At 43.0% G+C, this 18210-nt stretch overlaps 2 protein-coding genes and 1 long non-coding RNA gene across 4 annotated transcripts; 2 read left to right on the plus strand and 1 right to left on the minus strand.

Annotated features, from left to right (window-relative positions):
* Positions 1-1982: 1982 nt before the first annotated feature.
* Positions 1983-4541, minus strand: LOC133560411 (uncharacterized). Its single transcript, XR_009808442.1, has 3 exons — positions 3221-4541; positions 3031-3135; positions 1983-2732 (listed from the first exon to the last, which is right to left on the minus strand). It is a non-coding gene; the product is annotated as an uncharacterized LOC133560411 (long non-coding RNA).
* Positions 3291-9503, plus strand: mogat3a (monoacylglycerol O-acyltransferase 3a). Its single transcript, XM_061912889.1, has 11 exons — positions 3291-3775; positions 3937-3978; positions 6296-6471; positions 6537-6715; positions 6781-6841; positions 6913-7056; positions 7213-7343; positions 7408-7451; positions 7524-7614; positions 9047-9155; positions 9254-9503. Exons 1-11 carry the CDS (start codon positions 3306-3308, stop codon positions 9406-9408), a joined length of 1602 nt encoding a protein of 533 aa, XP_061768873.1. The 5' UTR covers positions 3291-3305; the 3' UTR covers positions 9409-9503.
* An 806-nt stretch (positions 9504-10309) lies between these two features.
* LOC133560410 (TSC22 domain family protein 2-like) lies at positions 10310-16249 on the plus strand. Of its 2 annotated transcripts, XM_061912891.1 has the most exons (6): positions 10310-10613; positions 11673-11747; positions 11811-12286; positions 12351-12478; positions 15823-15874; positions 15973-16249. In XM_061912891.1, exons 2-6 carry the CDS (start codon positions 11690-11692, stop codon positions 16186-16188), a joined length of 930 nt encoding a protein of 309 aa, XP_061768875.1. In that variant the 5' UTR covers positions 10310-10613; positions 11673-11689; the 3' UTR covers positions 16189-16249. The 2 variants fall into 2 exon arrangements, with proteins under 2 accessions (XP_061768875.1, XP_061768874.1); XM_061912890.1 differs by having other exon boundaries at positions 10311-10613; positions 11673-12286.
* Positions 16250-18210: the final 1961 nt, after the last annotated feature.

Genomic DNA, 18210 nt, shown 5'->3' on the forward strand with positions numbered 1-18210 from the left:
GAGACATTATACGTATATTTGTCTCTCTGACAAAATGAATCAAAGTGATGCGTATCCGGTGGGATAAAAGAAATGTAAGGATCTCAATGAAGCCTTCAGTCACACAGAGACTGTCACGCTTAATGATAGCGACAATTGTGATCCCATATGCAGAAGGTAGCAAGAGCCGGTAAAACACTAATAAACATAAACACTAAGGCACTTGTGCAGCGAGGTGCACGACAAACAAACACAGCATTTGGGAATGCACACAAAAAAAAACTATAAAGACTAGGCGGGAACTAACTTACTCGGAAGCATTCAACAGCATACATCCGTACAACAATCCCCTAACCAAGACCGCAGCACCATCTCGACTTAGAGTACCGGAAGAGTGGAAGAACAAGTTGACTTTATATGCTTAATTGTGTTTTGTTTTTTTATGTATCCATTAAACCATATCCAATTGTATTTACAGTCCGCAAAGTATTTGAAAATACCGTCTTAACACAAATTCAGTTTTGAATATCCCTCTACGAATTTCTTCGATAATTTCTGTAGATTGACATCACTGGACATTGACATATTTACATATCGTGACCTGAATATTAAGCAAATATTAGCAATGTTATTATTAGCGCTAATGCAGACAAACTATTTTTGGGCGGCAGATAGACAACACACAGGTCAGTAGCCCACTGCTGCTTTACTGTGAGCTGTTTGCGGTGTCCTGCTGCCCCCACATCATTGGGTCTCGGCTCATCAAAGTTATTCTAGATTACAAATCATGCCTCTCATCTGGATATTAGTAGGATTTTGCTATAGATCAAGAAGTTGTTCGTCTGTGACATTCAATGTATACCTGGAGATGGAGACAAACACACAACGGAAGACAGTGTCTGCAGGGAGACTTTTTCTTATTAACCCTTTGTGTCCATCATGATTAATTCTTTATACAAACGGGAAGATATGAACATCCTATCAGTCATCAAAGTAAGAGCAGACATTGTGCAGTAAGCTATCGTTTTATTATGTTAGTAGTTTGTATTTCTTGTTTAGCACTTATAAATACTGCTACATGATGCTTAATGTTGCACTGAAGCTGTATCCGTTTAGCAGAGCTTCTAAAACTTGTAGCTTATCCTCATTATATTAAGGACCAACACTATAAGTTAATGGTTCCTCATTTTTTCCTAAAGAGAAAGTCCTGATACCAATTTCGTTGACTCAGCCACACACGAAGAAGTTGTAGACCTCCATGCTCTTCCAAGTTACCATCTATTTTGTCGTGTAGAATGACATCTGGAGCACAATAGTTCAATATGTCTGGGTACGCGACTAATATATAATCCTTGATATTACTTAACAAATCTTTTTTGATAAAGTATAGGGATCTATTCCATTGCATAGTGTAAGTTTTTGCTCGTATCTGATTTCTGCAGGAAGATTTGAGCTTATCTTGTACACACATGGGACTACGTGGCGCAGTGGAAGAGTGGCCGTGCGCAACCCAGGGGTCCCTGGTTCAAATCCCACCTAGTACCAACCTCGTCACGTCTGTTGTGTCCTGAGCAAGACACTTCACCCTTGCTCCTGATGGGTGCTGGTTGGCGCCTTGCATGGCAGCTCCCTCCATCAGTGTGTGAATGTGTGTGTGAATGGGTAAATGTGGAAGTAATGTCAAAGCGCTTTGAGTACCTTGAAGGTAGAAAAGCGCTATACAAGTACAACCCATTTATCATTTATTTAGTTGTGATGCTTAATGTACAACAGCCATCTTGGCTTGGTTGACCACCACTGGAAGAAGTCACATGTCAAAATACATGCAATTGCCAGGACTTTTTCCAGAGTAAAAGCAACATATCTGTTTTGACACCTACTGGCCTCACCTCGTGGTCATTATGGTAAATATATTTAAAAAAAATAAGTACAATTTTATTTGAAAGAGACATGCATAGATTCATTCAGTATTTATACGGAGAACAATATGCATTACAATGGGAGCCAATGTAGTCAGTATTTTATTCACTAATAATCCTGCATGTAATGTATTTCAAAAAATCGAACTTGTTAAAAACCTTTTTTGGGAAAATTTCAGCCTTTTAACGCAACAATTTGTTAAATACTGAAAAAATAAAATGCTTAATAAGGACCATTTGGGTAAAAATTTCGAGAAAGTTTAAATTGAAAATGTCTTCCATCCGTCCATCCATTTTTCTACCGCTTGTCCCTTTTGGGGTCGTGGGGAGTGCTGGATTTTTGTTGACCTGAAAATGTTTTTTGTATTCCATTTGGGTCTGGCACTGCTGTTTATTCCGAATGTTCTTCTGGTCTTGTTGGTCCATTTGAGGTTGGCAATGATGTTTGATGTAAGGATTAAGAATGTGTTCCGCTTTGGACATGACAGGGTTGTTTTTTCTGGTTCTGGTTGAGGACAGTGAGCTGTGGCTTCATTTGTATTTGTTTTTGCTTCTTTGTGTCTCGATGTAGATCTTGTTGATTGTGGCTCTACTGAAGATCCTTCTGCGCATGGAATTGTTGTTTCTTTTGGCTAGGGATCTGATTGTGAAGATGGTTTTTGATGTATGTCCAGTGTCGTCCCCTGAGGACAAGCTCTAGGTCCAGACATCACTGACAGACCTCCTTTCCTGGTACAGTCCGTACCAGTATATGGATTCCTACTTGTCTCCAGACGGCTTCTTTCTCCGCTGACAACCATTGATAATGCTGAACTTTCTTGTGTGCTTCAGTGACTAAAACAAAACAATGACGAGACACCCAATAGAATAAACAAGAACCAAAACAAATACCATTGACAGCAATTATTTAAGAGCACATCTTTCAAGAGAGGCCTTAGTTTTAGGCTTTAGTCCATTTTTCTGTTTACACTCTCAGGCGTGATTTCATTCAAATGAAACCTGCTAATAATTGGTGATTTTGACAAAATACTCAAATAAAATGTATTACATGACAATTATGTGATGTGTCTCGGCATCCCTGCAAATTTAAACAACTTGCGTATGTTGCAGCGTCACAATTGTCTCAACTCACGCTCTGGTCGACGATGAAAGTCTTCAAAATCATGCCCTTGATACTTCTTTTCACCTCTTGACTGGAGCAATTTGTTCTTAAGGTTTTTTTCTTCCGTTGTTGTGGCTGACAAATGAGAAAAGCACATTAAAATAGGAAGACCTGCAGCACATCACAATTCACAGCTACCTGGTTTAATGCTCAGCCCTACGTTGTGCCAGTCCTTCCTCAGGAGGTGATAGAACCCAGTGGTACTGGCAGCAGTCTCCCAGTCACCATCTTGAAGGCTCTCTCCAATGGCGATCTCGCAAACAGGCTTTGGTGTCGTGTTCACTCCTAAGGGGGAATCATCATCAGCTCCTCTGATGACAGCTGCTGCAGCTCTCAGAGGCTCGCCCGAAAATATGCAAGAGGCGAAATGCCGCAGCCTGGACCCTGCATTGCCTCCATGGAGGCTCCGTCTCATATTTGGAAGCTCCAAACTTGTCCGATATAAATGGAGTAAAAATGGTCAACTTCTTGCAAGTCACAGCTCCCAGTACTTGTTCGATCAGAGTTTGCGTCCTTTGCGGGGTCACAGTTTATCTCTACAATTGGGGGACTTGGAGGTTTGGAGGGGTCAAAGGCCAGTTTTCTGCGACAAGAGGCCTGGTGCTTCCGGATATCAGCACGCGAGACGAAACCAAGGCAGAGTGGGCACAGAAGGTAGTTCCTGCCCTCCACATCCTGTGAGGGCTGATGGACATAAAAGTCACTTTGGCAGCTGGTAAGTTGAAACAGGAAATCAAACAGGAAACAAGCCTATATATTGTGGAGGTAGTTGCCTCTACTGCGCAGCTGCTTCAAGAGCAGGTGGCGTTCTTTGGAGCCAGTCGGCAGCAAGCTAGAAGCCTGAACTTGCTTTTTATTTGCATGTTACCTGAACAGGTGGCGAGCAATCTTCACTTGTGGTCGGCGACAGAACACAAGGTAAAGTTTCTTATCCCGTCGCTGCTGCCCACCACTCCACGTCCTCTTCACCTTCACGCCTCCCTTATCCTCTTGGGCATGTCTCTTTCCCTTCTGAAGCCTTATCTTCTCCTTTGGGCAACAACAACAACTTCTGTGCCCCCGCCTCCCTTCGGTGGTAGTGGGTTGTCAGACGGCCATCAGGTTTTGTCCTTTCTTTGCTAGAAAGAAATCTTGGTCCTTGCAACGACCTCTTTGTTGTTCTTGGTGGTCGCCATGGAAACTACAGCCCTGCGTTTAAACATACCTGTGCTCTAATTAATGTATGTGTGTACTACAGTGGCCGATAAAAGGAAATGCGCAAAGTACAACTGCTCCAAACTTATAACAAAAAGTTATACAAAAACAGAAACCCTCAACCACAATAAAACAATTGCAACAGGAAAATATTACACATCACACAGCTGCTGCAAGAGCAAAAACCAATGCAGTAGAAAATGCTGCAAATGCCAAAAACATATACTGCATGAGATAAATGCTGTCTATGAAACAGAACAGAACTTTCATTTTAAGGCTAATACTAGCTATTAAAATTGACTGCAGCCAAGTATTGACCAAACTGTTTTAATGACAGACATTCCTCTGGTCTAGTGCCCCTAGTAGCCTGGCACACTTCCATTTTTTCCTGTCAACTTGCAGCATGTCTCTCATGCAGTTGTTTTTAAGGTTTGTGTTTGATCTTGATGCATTTATGTCATTACAATGTGTTTAACTTGCAGCATTTCCTTGTTGCGTGACTTTCAGGTTTGGCCATTGCTGCACATTTGCAAATGTACGTAATGCTCACTCAGCCAAACGAGCAAAGACATTATTACCTTTAAAATGTTAATAATTTTTTTCTTGGAACGTTTAAAATGTTATGTGTGCGTACTTTAAACTTTTTTTTAGTCTACCAACTTTAATGAGCTGTTTAAACAATGGACAATTAATAATTTTCCACATCTTATCCTGCAGAAGGTGGGTTGGAGCCCATCCCAGCTGACTTTGTACACCATGTTTGTCGACGGGTTATATATTGACATTGATTGATTGATGGATGCTTTTATTAGTAGATTGCACAGTTCAGTACATATTCCGTACAATTGACCACTAAATAGTAACACCCTAATGAGCTTTTCAACTTGTTTTAATTTGGGGTCCACGTTAATCAATTCACGGTACAAATATATACTATCAGCACAATACAGTCATCACACAAGTTAATCATCAGAGTGTATACAATGAATTACATACCATTCCAACAATAGTGATAAGCCTTCAATTTACCCAGTGCTTCTCAAATATTTACTGTTACGTCACCCTGGAAAAAGAAAATATTTCGCGCTCCACCCACTTTCCACCGTGACAATAAATGGTATAATTTGTCTCTAAAATTATTATAACTATACCTCTGCATAACATCGTAAGTTATTATCATTAAAGGAAACAATACTCCGGTATTTCCTCGTCTGCCAGCGTGGTTACAGGGAAGCCAAGTAAGACAAACGCTTCATCGTATTCTGATACAGCTATAAGTCGTTTCCACATTCTGTTATCTTAATAATAATAATAATGGATTAGATTTATATCGCGCTTTTCTATTGTTATACACTGAAAGCGCTCAAAGAGAAGTGGGAACCCATCATTCATTCACACCTGGTGGTGGTAAGCTACATCAGTAGCCACAGCTGCCCTGGGGTAGACTGACGGGAGCGTGGCTGCCAGTTTGCGCCTACGGCCCCTCCGACCACCACCAATCATTCATTCATCATTCATTCACCGGTGTGAGCGGCACCGGGGACAAAGGGTGAAGTGTCCTGCCCAAGGACACAACAGCAGCGACTTTGATGTCCATAGGTGGGAAGCGAACCTGCAACCCTCAGCTTTATGGCACGGCCGCTCTACCCACTACGCCATACCGCCCCAATCTTACTCAGTGTTATACCCGGGCGCCACCTGGCGGTACCAAACCAAACTGCGCGTAAATCTGTTAAACACTTGGACACGAGCGTACATGTTTGAACAATTTTGAAAGTGTACCCTAACATAAACATTTACCAAACCAGTTGAATATAATTGCTAAACGTCAGACATGAGTTGTTTCCCCCTTTTCCGTCTTACTGACGTTGAGGTCACTTCCTGTTGCTAACATGTGACTTTAACGTCTTTTCATCATCGGTGGGCCCACGTGAACGCGCGCCCCTTAAAGCCATGATAGGCCGACGCAGTCCCACCCACCAGCGTCGCGTACGCGCGTCTTGCGAAAAACCGAGCCTGTTTACAAAAGTTTGTTCTCCAGAATCCCAGAGATTTTGGACTTTGGAACAGTGTACACAGTGACGGGGCTGAAGGACGACAAAGAGCCTACTAAGTTTGGGGCCACTATGATCCGCTTTGCTCCTCTCAATGTCCCACTGAGGAGACGCCTGCAGACCGCCGCCGTGTTGCAGTGGATCTTCTCCTTCCTGGGTTTAGGTAACCAACCTGTCTGTCTTCCGTCAGAGCATGTCTACCTGATACATTACCTGTGTGTCCTTCAGCCCAGTGCTGTCTTGCTGGTTTTGTCCTCCTGGCTGTCTCCTCTTGGTGGACGGCGGCTTTGCTCTACGCCGGTTGGCTGTGGCTGGACTGGGACACGCCCAGTCGTGGGGGTCGGAGGTCCCAGTGGGCCAGGAGTTGGAGCATGTGGGACTATTTCAGAGACTACTTTCCAGTAAAGGTGGCTTCATTTGCATGAACCAGTCAAGGTGATTTGCAGACTTGACAAGTCTTGTGTGTCTTCAGCTGGTGAAAACGGTCGACCTGGACCCGAACAAGAACTACATCTTTGGATTTCATCCGCACGGTGAGCCGCGCACCTGTCTGTCTACCTGTGTTTTGACTCGCCCGTCTAACTCCATAGCTTGTTCACACTAGGGGTGCTGGTCGCCGGCGCATTCTGTAACTTCTGCACCGAGTCCACGGACTTCTCCAGTCTCTTTCCAGGTCTCAAGTCTCACCTGCTGATGCTGCCATTTTGGTTCCGGGTACCCTTCTTTAGAGATTACATCATGAGCGGAGGTACACACCTGTCTGTCTGCTTTTACCTTCATATGCTTCTTGATGGACATTGGGACCCATCTTGATTGGCTCTCTGATGTGGTGCAGTTGCTTCATTTTTTTCCAGCAGTTGAAGCGCAGACAAGAAGAACAATGTGGCACGTGTCTGTCCCTCAGGTTTGGTATCAAGTTCTAAGGCCAGTCTTTCCTACCTGCTGAGTCGCGCTCAAGGAGGAAATGTCGCCGTCATTGCAGTGGGCGGAGCACCAGAGTCCCTGGATGCTCGGCCAGGAGCTTTTAAACTACAAGTGAGACAAAACGTAAATTATTGTTTGTTTCTTTCCTTCAATAACGTTTTTTTTTTTTTTACAGGTGAAAAATAGAAAGGGCTTTATCAAAATGGCGCTGAGACATGGGTTGGTGACCGGAATGTGGGTGGGGCAAATCCACAACAGCTCCCTGACACACTTGTTTTTGTGTCCACACAGAGCTCAGCTGGTTCCCGTCTTCTCCTTTGGAGAGAATGAGCTTTTCGATCAGATTGAAAACCCATCCGGTTCTCGTCTACGGAAAATGCAGGTGTTTGACTGCCTTTCATTGCAACAAGTTGAAGTGATTTTATACAATCCACAACACATCATGTAGACCAGGGCTTTTCAACTGGCGGCCTCGGGCCAAATGTAGGCGGGAATGAGTTCAATTCACTTGGGGGTTAAACATTTTTGCAGCAAATTTCCTAAAACACTAGATTGCTCAGTTTTTTTTATACAGGAAGTATGATTAGTGTCAGACTTTTGAACTGACCTGGGGGGGCCACCCATTGAATAGCCCAAAGGATAAAAAAAAGAGAGGCCCTAAAATGAAACTTTGAGCAACACCACCAATATAACAAAGCAAGTTAAACACATGACTACTGACTGCATCTGAAGTAAACAAGCTACAGCAACACCTTGGTTACATGAATCACATTACACAAAAATGTGTAACTTCCAAAAAGGAGAAGACTTAAAGGAGTGCCTCGAGGAACGCCTCAGTTATGAAAATCATAAGTTTGGATCCCAGTGTTGTATGTGTACTAGCAAGGTTAAAATGTCAATGCAAAGATCTGCCAATGTTTTGGTCCAAGTGGTCCAGATTCCTCTGTGCAACAGGAGCACTTTTTTGGAATTTACTGACAAGGGGTCGCCAGTTGAAAATCCGTGGCGTGAACATATCGACAGATTCCTGCATTGACATTTTAATCTCAAAACCAGCGTTTACCACGGTGGACACTTTTATTCTGCACAAAAATGTGTAATTGATAAAAGAAATGGACAAAAACAAATATCCACTGCACAGGATGCTGGTTCTCAAAATACTAATAAGATTAGTAGTGAAGTAAATCCTCAGTCCTTAGAGTTCTAAAAATGTGACCCTTAGAACAAATTAGTATCCATGATGTAGACCATAAATCTCTGATCCGCCGTGATCTTCCTATTGCTGAAAAGAGGTTAATTGGTTCTATGACAGAGCTCTTAACTCAAAACACGATCTAAAATCATCTCCCATTTAAATTAATTTAAATACATTTAATTGATGCTTGCCCATCCCCTAAAAACAGCACAATTAAAAAAAAAAATCAATTGCGTGTACAACAAACTATATGGAGTTGACTTCTGTGCTATCTCTTTCGCTGTCAAACACACCATCAGTAGCTTTTTCCATTGTTTCATGAATTAATGTCCACCATTTAAATATTATTTGATCATTATTTGCAGACGTTGGACTCATTCTGCTTCAGTGAGCTGCAGAATGACGACGTGTTGCATCTTGTTGTGGCTTGTCATTCTCAATTATGCGCGTAACGACTAGAACATGCATTAACAAGCATTATTGCAATAGGGCAATACAATTCAGATCTCTGTCAGCCAAATGTATATTGTCTTTTTCTATGCCTACGAGGAGCACCATAGTTGTTGCATCGTGTAAACTTGTGGCCTAAGTGTGATGTAAGTCTGTTGTTCTGTGACAGGACCGCCTGCAAAGAATTTTGGGAGTCGCGTTGCCTCTCTTCCACGCCAGAGGAGTTTTCCAGTACAACTTTGGACTGATGCCATACAGGAAGTCCATTCTGACAGTCGGTACGATCTACCACTCATTTTTGCAGCAAGGCCTGTAGAAACAAACGGTCAAGCGGGTAGCATGTGTTCCCCCATGCCACTCAAGTGTCTCTTTGCAGTGGGGACACCCATCTGTGTCGCGCACAGTCCCAATCCAAGCAGCGAAGACATCGAATCTCTTCATAAAGTTTACCTGGAGCGCCTGAGTGAGCTGTTCGAGGGACACAAACACATGTACGGGGTGCAGGAAGACCAACACCTGACGTTCATTTGACTTTCTCCTTGCTAAGCAGATATATAGAAGATGCTTTGGTATTCGGACTGTGATATTCTTTATGTTCAATAAAATGACAAACGTTTGATAGACAAGTCCATCTATCCATTTTCTACCGCTTATTCCCTTCTGGGGCGCTGGAGCCTATCTCAGCTACAATCGGGCGGAAGGCGGCGTACACCCTGGACAAGTCACCACCTCATCGCATGGCCAACACAGATAGACGGACAACATTCACACTCACATTCACACACTAGGGCCAATTTACTGTTGCCAATCAACCTATCCCCAGGTGCATGTCTTTGGAGGGGGGAGGAAGCCGGACTACCCGGAGGGAACCCGCGCAGTCACAGGGAGGACATGCAAACTCCAAACAAAAAGATCCCGAGCCCGTAATTGAACCCAGGACTACTCAGGACCTTAGTATAGTGAGGCAAATGCACTTTCCCCTGTATCACCGTGCTGCCTGATTGACAAGAGATTTTTCCAAATCAGAGACACGGGTGGGTGGCAGAATTGTGTGGATGGTTTCAGTCCAGTAGAATAAATGCAAAGAGTTAAAGTAAATATTTAAAATTACCCAGCAAATAAAGTCTCACAGAGGAATGTGATTCATCTTAGTGGTGTAGGCACCACGCATGCGCCAACTCTGGCTGCTGAACTGACTCACATAAGCAACAGACAGAAGTGTCAACTTTAGCATGAATTGATTAACGTGGACCCCGACTTAAACAAGTTGAAAAACTTATTCGGGTGTTACCATTCGGTGGTCAATTGTACGGAATATGTACTGTACTGTGCAATCTACTAATAAAAGTCTCAATCAATCAGCAGTAGGAAATGAAACAAACACTAAACTTTTAGGCCTGGGAGGCTCTGTGGCGCGCGTGCGCAGTGGCCGTGTGAGCTCTTCCCACAGCAAAGAATGGACCCATTGTGACAACGGCGGAGGACGCGCGCGCAGCTGTTTACATAAAGTGTACTCGCGTCCCATGACGTCACGGATCCAGAGAATGGCATTTAACAGCATTGTCGACAAACGAGGCGAAGACAATTGTGATTTATTTCGATCACTATCCGACCTACTGGGAGCAGTTTTCTGCTCGTTCTTTCGGGACACATGACGTTTTTTTGTGCAAGCTGTGCTCAGACGAAACGTGGACAGAATCAGGAAGTTAAGCAACAATTCTAAAGACGTCGAACAGGTGAGACAAGAACTAGTCCAACACATCTCAAACTAAAAAAAAATAACTCTGCAAACATGTTGGGGGAAAAAGCGATTTGAAGCCTTTTTAGTCCACTTCAATGATACAAGAATACAACTCTATCAAAGCTCCAAACTTCACTCATCAGTGCTTAATAAAGACTAGTTACTATATCATTCATATATGTCAATAGCTGTGTTGTATATCCATCCATCATATCTTTATAACATATATTGTATCATCACATCAGTGCAGTATATCATATCACCGTATATCATCATGTCTGTCATATTATTCATCTATCCATCCATTTTATGCCATTATTGTCAGCATTCAGTATATGCAATATGCATACATCAGTTTATCATACGATTAGCTCATATATCATCCATTGTATTTATGGTAATCATCTTGTGTTTGCACACTTCTCGTATTTGTAACATTTTATAGTTAAGCCTTTAGGCTTGGCCTATTATGTACTGTACTGACACTATGGACGTCTACTAAGTATACAGTACCAATACTATATCTACTGTACTTATACTATGTCCTACGTGGGTCTATAATGTATATAATGCACTGAAACTACACAGTACAACACAATATATAATCCATCCATCTTCTTCCGCTTATCCGAGGTCGGGTCGCGGGAGCAGCAGCCTAAGCAGGGAAGCCCAGACTTCCCTCTCCCCACCCATTTCGTCTAGCTCTTCCCGGGGGATCCCGAGGCGTTCCCAGGCCAGCCGGGAGACATAGTCTTCCCAACGTGTCCTGGGTCTACATTATCCAGTACACTATATATTATGTACTTAGATTATAAACTGTATTTTCTATTTACACTGTACGCCAGTGGTTTCTTAAACTTTTTTTTACCAAGTACCACCTCCTAAAAAACTTGTATGTTGCCATATATCCACAACAGAGGACAAGTGTATCAATGGCTGTCATTAATGTTGGAACAAACTTTGTAATAACACCACTTTTTTAGTTTGTGGAGGCAAAATGAGACCCTTGAGCCTTAAATTAATTGTATTTCTTTTTCCATATTTGTCCGCTCAGAGAGCGAGTGCTAGGCAATGAACTGTGAAAAGAAGAGGAGCGGCTTCCAGATCACCAGTGTGACTTCAGACTCAGGTCATACCTTGAAGTCCGGCCAACCATCTCCTGGCATGATCCTGACTGTTATCCAATCAACAGTCACCTCCAGCAGTCCAGGGGGGAGCTCCTCCCAGCCCACCACACCCTCCCTGAAGAGGAAATACATATCCCATGATGGCTTAGTGCAGGGTAGCTCATCGTCCAGGTTCAGACTGGTGCGGTTGGCAGGAGGCGGTCCTAGCAGCCGAGGACACGACGACACATATCGGCGTGGCCGATGGATGTGCACGGACTTGACGGAGCATCTGCCAGGGGCGAGGTTGAAGCCAGTCATGGACAGCATTAGGCATGCCCACTCGCTAGAGTCGCTGGAGTCTATTAGTCGTGAATCAGGAAGAGGAGGAGTCCATTTACAACGCCGGCAAGTCAGAGGTGGGGAGGGTGTGGGGCTATTGGTGCACGATGGGCTGGCTCCAGTCAAGGTCCAACTTCCGGAAGATAATATTTCAGAGTCAACCCCCTCCCCTCCTCAGCGCGTACGAAACCTCCTTCCTCCATTACAACTCTCTAATCAGGTGAGGAGCCAAGTATGACCAACACTTGCCATTGTGATGTTTGCACTCAGTCTTCTTGTCTCAGTCTGTCCTAAGGTTGTCTCGCTCTCAGCCAAGCTCGCCTCCTCTTGGAACCTTCCATCTGACGCCCACTCAGGCTCCAGCAGCCTTTGGTCTCGACCAGAGCATCTTCAGCCTGTCGACAGACATCAGGTAATTTGAGCTGGTTTTGAGACCCCACAGCTTCTCTTAAAACACTTGCAGTCATTTAACCTGTTTTCAGTCGATCAACTTAATGCGGCGCACAGACAATTACAGTGGAACCTATTTATTTCTACATTTAAAAACACCTCATTGTGGTCTACATCAGCGGTTCTCAAACTTTTTTCATTAAGTACCAACCCAGAAAACACTTGGCTCTCTAAGTCAGGGGTGGTTCTAGGCATGCTTATATGAGGGGGCAGTCAGAAATGTGAAGGGGGCATCATGTGTACACATCATGCTCCAGCACTTTTTTTCTGTGCTTATAGTAACGATGCTTTCTTCATTGAAATGGGTCTTTAGCTATGTGTGCAACCCCAACCTGGAGTAGTGGATTGCACTTTGTCAGGCCTCTACCTTCAGACCTGTCCAACTTGGGTGTCCCACCTGAAGACTAACCTCCTGCTGGTATAGCTCTTACGGTCACTGAGGCACGCAAACCCCCTGACCACAATGAGGTGGCAATCCCTCAGGAGGGGAAACATTAACAGCGCTGCCATATTTCCGACAGCGGAAACAGAAGCAGGCGTCTCGCACCACAGAATACTCTAGCCATGGTCGTGTGCGGTACCAGGCAGGATTGAATGATCTTAATGTTGTACCAAATGCACGCTTTGGGTAGCCACCCAGTATTGGCTGAGATGGTGCGTTGCCATTTAAGTCACTGGGTAGCTGAGCAGGCTGCTTTGGGGGAGCGCTTGTTGGGGGGACGGAGGGAGCTGGTGCCGGAGAAACAGTGCTTGCTGGTGCTAAAGGTGCAGTATTGCTAGCTGCTGTCCCTGATGTACTATCAGTAGCATCATTGCTACTACTACATGCAGGAGCAGGACTAGACTTTTTAAATGCTCTGAAAAATGGATGCATTACAGAGCATTAACTTTCTCTTTGTGAGCTGCTGGAAGCTGGAGCAGAAAATAAATAAGCTTGAACAACAACAGAAAAAACCCGCTGTGATTACATGATGAAAAACAACAACAGTACAGGACTACAGCCTGGGGCGGGGCTTTACGTAGGGGTCTGTCAGACACAGGTCACTTGTCTTCAGTTTGTCACATGTAGTGGACGTGGGCACTCATCTGGGCACAACATTCATTCACTCCAATATATGTGTGTTGCCCACTTGCTTGTAAATTGATGAACACGGCTGTGTTTTTGTTTTTAGGTGTCTTGGTCATATCAAATGAAACTTATAATTTGTTTATTACAAAATGTAGATTGAAATGTAGGTTGACTATGTAGAATTACAAGAAAAACAACAGAAAAAGAATTCCAGCAGTCGATTGCCAGACCGTTGCTAAGTAAAACGGTCCGTTGCTAGGGACTCCACTCTGAACAGAGGACAGCAGAGGAGGACTGCTAAGCAGGATATATACCTTATGTTTCATTTTTACCGTCATTAACAGCATCATAAATGACTTGTAGCTTGTTACAGGGACAGTGGAGGCTCTCTGCCTTCCAAACCACTGCTGCTTAGAGCCTCCGCTGTCACTGCTCTCGTCAAGTTGTAAAAAATTTAAAAAAAAAGAAACTCCGTAGCACCGAAAGTCCGCGACGATAAACGTGTTTATGACAGATAAGACTACACAAATACACACATCCTAACAAGTGTATGATAAATGTAGACAACTTTTCATTTTCTTTTACTTTCATACTGCAACAGTGATTGTATGTTTACTGAGGGCTGAGGGGTGTGTGCCGGTGTGTGTCTGCTGCGCAGCCTGTGGAATGTTGAATACACGCACAGCGGAGGGAGGGATGAAAGGGAAGCCGACACTACTATATCGTGTGTGTCCCTTTTTCGGCGGATTTTTCCGCTAGTGCAGATAATTTTGTCAACTTGTAATGTAGTAATTTTGTGAGTTTATTAAAATTTGCTTTCTCAAATTTTGATTTGAGGGGGCAAGACATTTATTTAAGGGGCCTCTGCCCCCTCTTGCCCCTGCGTAGAGCCGGCCATGCTCTAAGTACAACCATCATTCCATCCATTTTCTACCGCTTATTCCCTATGGGGTCGCGGCGGGCGCTGGTGCCTATCTCAGCTACAATCGAGCGGAAGGCAGTGTACACCCTGGACAAGTCGCCACCTCATCGCAGGGCCAACACAAATAGACAGACAACATTCACACTCACATTCACACACTAAGGCCAATTTAGTGTTGCCAATCAACCTATCCCCAGGTGCATGTCTTTGGAAGTGGGAGGAAGCCGGAGTACCCGGAGGGAACCCACGCATTCACGGGGAGGACATTCAAACTCCACAGAGAAAGATCCCGGGATTGAACCCAGGACTACTCTGGACCTTCGTATTGTGAGGCAGACGCATTAACCTCTCTTTCACCGTGCTGCCCTAAGTACAACCAAATAATTTAAATATTTATTTAATATTGTTGCACTGCCGTTCTGCGCTTTTGTCTGATTATAATTGTGATAGAAAAATGCAATGACCTTGAAAATTTTAAGAATGAACATACATATGACCAATACTGCCCCAGTAAATACTTGGAATTAGATCAATAGCTAAATCTGTAGTATCGCCCAAAAGTAATGTAAAATATCCAAACAACCGAAGAACAAGTGCCCAGTATATTATAACAGAACTGTAGGTGGATCAGAGAAAATAATACAAATAGAAAGGACTCAAAATGTTACAATGTATGTCAGCAGCCAAATTAAGAGCCTTTGTAACTTGTTTTAGAAAGGTTTTATTTTTATTCATACACCAAATAATGTATTGTGATGTATACCGCTATCACAATAGGCTGTATTTCATATCACGGTATTGATTTTAGCCCATTATACATATCCCTATACTGACAAATTTCATTGCACCAAAGTGTCATTTCTTCAATGTTTCTCCATGAAAAGATATCAAAATATTTGCAGAAATGTGAGGGACGTACTGACTTTTGCAAAGTACAGTATAATAAAGTAAATTTAATGGTATATGTAATAAAGCGCATTTATATGTACAAATAATACAATTATATCTAGAAGGTAGAGCTTAATTGGTTCTGTCAGAGCTCTTAACTCAAAACACTTGTATGTCAAATCAACACGCCTTTTAAAAAATAAAAACAACTTTGACATAAGTATTGAATGGAAAAGCATGCTATTAGGTAACGCTATGTAGCTGAGATAGGCGCCAGCGCCCCCCGCGACCCCAAAAGGGAATAAGCGGTAGAAATGGATGGATGGATAGATAACGCTAGTGAGGAAAACATTTTTTTGCAAATTATACTGTGACATTTGCTATGCCAAGTGTTTTCTGTCATTATCACTGCTGATTTGTTTTCCAGTAGTTGCAGCAGTAATGTGGTTGCCATTGACAACAAGATTCAACAGGCAATGGTGAGTAGTCTTGTCTTATCTATCAGGTTACACGAAAACAAGCTTTTTTGAGGAGTAGACACAAACCCAACAAACTCGTAACCTTTGTTCTCATTCAGGACCTTGTGAAGAGTCACCTGATGCTGGCCGTGCGGGAGGAAGTGGAACTTATGAGGGAGCAAATCAAAGAGTTGCAAGACAAGAACCAGCACCTGGAGGCGGAGAACCACATTCTGCGTACAAACACGCACGCACACTTGGACCCTGTCATCATGCTAACAGGCAAACAAGATGAACGGATGGACAATCTTCCTTCTAACGAGGGGGCGCTATAGGGACTTCACGACTACAAGACCGCCGATGTTTCTGTCAAATAAACAACGGAAATTAATTTAATTGATCTCTGACAATTTTGGGACCAGAAAATGTTGAACATTACTTACTCTGAAGTAAGAAAGTAACTCCAGGGAAAAAAGGAATTTTTTGGGCAATGTCAGAAATAGAAAATTAAGGTTTTCGTCTTAAAGTAGTTTGATGCTAAAATGGTTCAAATCATGTTGGAAGGAGTAGCGCATACAAAAAAACGATGCAGCATATTATCTAAAGGATTTTGGTGTCAAATAGTCAGCATTCACCCAATGATTACAGAAACGTCTTTTTCCTATATATGGTTATTATAAATACTACAGTATACAGTGGTAACCAGTACCTATCTCCCAAAACACACGTTAGCCTCATCCATGTGTTAGTTTTGGGTCTCCACCCCATTAACTATGGACTAAAAATTTACGAAAGGAGTCCTGTCCCCCTTAGGGCAGTGGTTTCACCTAAGAAAACACTTCGGCTCTCCAAGTATGATCAATGTTAAAATACAGTAGCATAAAAACAAGGCAAAAGTTTTATTTAAAAAGAGACGTGGTAGAAAATAGATGGATATATTTATGTATATGTAATATTTTTGGCCACTGCAACATTACAAATAGTTTGAACAGTAACACTGTGTTTAAATAGTTAAGTGATTTGGCGTTGGAGCCCAGTAACACTTTGAGAATCACTGCTACAGGGAAAACATGTGCTATGCGTGGATCCCCAAGATCCATAGGGGCCCCATTTTGCGTGGAAAAAAAAGCCAAACACTGATGGACCAGGCGCTTCATATAAAAATTTACCGAAAATGTAGTCAAGCCCCTCATGCTCCATCAATGATAAAAATAATATGGCTAATTTCCCCAAACAGTCTTATTGGCAGTGCTGGGTTGGTAAATTGTTCTATACAGGAATCGACTCCTGGTTGGGGACATGCATGTGTAAGTTTATCTTATTCATCCATCGAGTTTCCATACCGCTTGTCCCCTTGTGCTGGCGCCTATCTCAGCTGCATTCAGGCGGTAGGCAGGGTACACCCTGGACAAGTCACCACCTCATCGCAGGGCCAACACAGATAGACAACATTGACACACTCTGGCCAATTTAGTGTTGCCAATCAACCTATCCCCAGGTGCATGTCTTCGGAGGTGAGAGGAAGCCGGAGTACCCGGAGGGAACCCACAGAGTAACGGGGAGAACATGCAAACTCCACACAAGAAGATCCCAAGCCCAGGATAGAACCCAGGACATTTTTGTTGTAAGACACACGCACTAACCCCTGTTCCATTGTGCTGCCCATAGTTTATATTTTCATTATGTTAATTTCAATCAATCAATCAATCAATGTTTATTTATATAGCCCTACATCACAAGTGTCTCAAAGGGCTGCACAAGCCACAACCACATGCTCTGTTCAGATTCCACATCAAGGCAAGGAAAAACTCAACTCAGTGGGATGACAATGAGAAACCTTGGAAAGGACTGCAGATGTGGGTCCCTCTAGGGCAGGGGTAGGGAACCTATGGCTCTAGAGCCAGATGTGGCTCTTTTGATGACTGTATCTGGCTCTCAGATAAATCTTAGCTGACATTGCTTAACACGATAAGTAATGAATAATTCCTCTGGTAATAACGTTCAAAATATAAAACTTTCTCATGCATTTTAATCCATCCATTCGTTTTCTACCGCACCTGTTCAAGAAATAATGCTATTAAAAAGAATTAGAGACTTATTATACTCTTGGTCTTACTTAAAAAATGCACACATTTAGTTGTATTTAGTGTTAAAAAAAATATGATATGGCTCTCACGGAAATACATTTTAAAATATTTGGCTTTCATGGCTCTTTCAGCCAAAAAGGTTCCCGACCCCTGCTCTAGGGCGACTGGTGCAATGCACATCGAGTGGATCTCGCATAATTTTACATTATAAACATTTTTTTCCGCATTAATTTGTTTGTTTAAAAATCGTGCATCAATTGAAATTATTTT

This window comes from Nerophis ophidion, linkage group LG10 (genome assembly GCF_033978795.1).
Source record: "Nerophis ophidion isolate RoL-2023_Sa linkage group LG10, RoL_Noph_v1.0, whole genome shotgun sequence".
Lineage (NCBI taxonomy): Eukaryota > Metazoa > Chordata > Actinopteri > Syngnathiformes > Syngnathidae > Nerophis > Nerophis ophidion.

Excerpts from the sequence above, each read along its gene's own strand:
- mogat3a (XM_061912889.1), top strand. The coding sequence starts at position 3,306 with ATGGCGATCTCGCAAACAGGCTTTGGTGTCGTGTTCACTCCTAAGGGG. Across the intron at positions 3,776-3,936 it reads AAAAGTCACTTTGGCAGCTG|GTGGCGAGCAATCTTCACTT; the intron begins GTAAGTTGAAAC and ends TTACCTGAACAG. Across the intron at positions 9,156-9,253 it reads GAAGTCCATTCTGACAGTCG|TGGGGACACCCATCTGTGTC; the intron begins GTACGATCTACC and ends GTCTCTTTGCAG.
- LOC133560410 (XM_061912890.1), top strand. The coding sequence starts at position 11,690 with ATGAACTGTGAAAAGAAGAGGAGCGGCTTCCAGATCACCAGTGTGACT. Across the intron at positions 12,287-12,350 it reads CATTACAACTCTCTAATCAG|TCTGTCCTAAGGTTGTCTCG; the intron begins GTGAGGAGCCAA and ends TTCTTGTCTCAG. Across the intron at positions 15,875-15,972 it reads ACAAGATTCAACAGGCAATG|GACCTTGTGAAGAGTCACCT; the intron begins GTGAGTAGTCTT and ends GTTCTCATTCAG.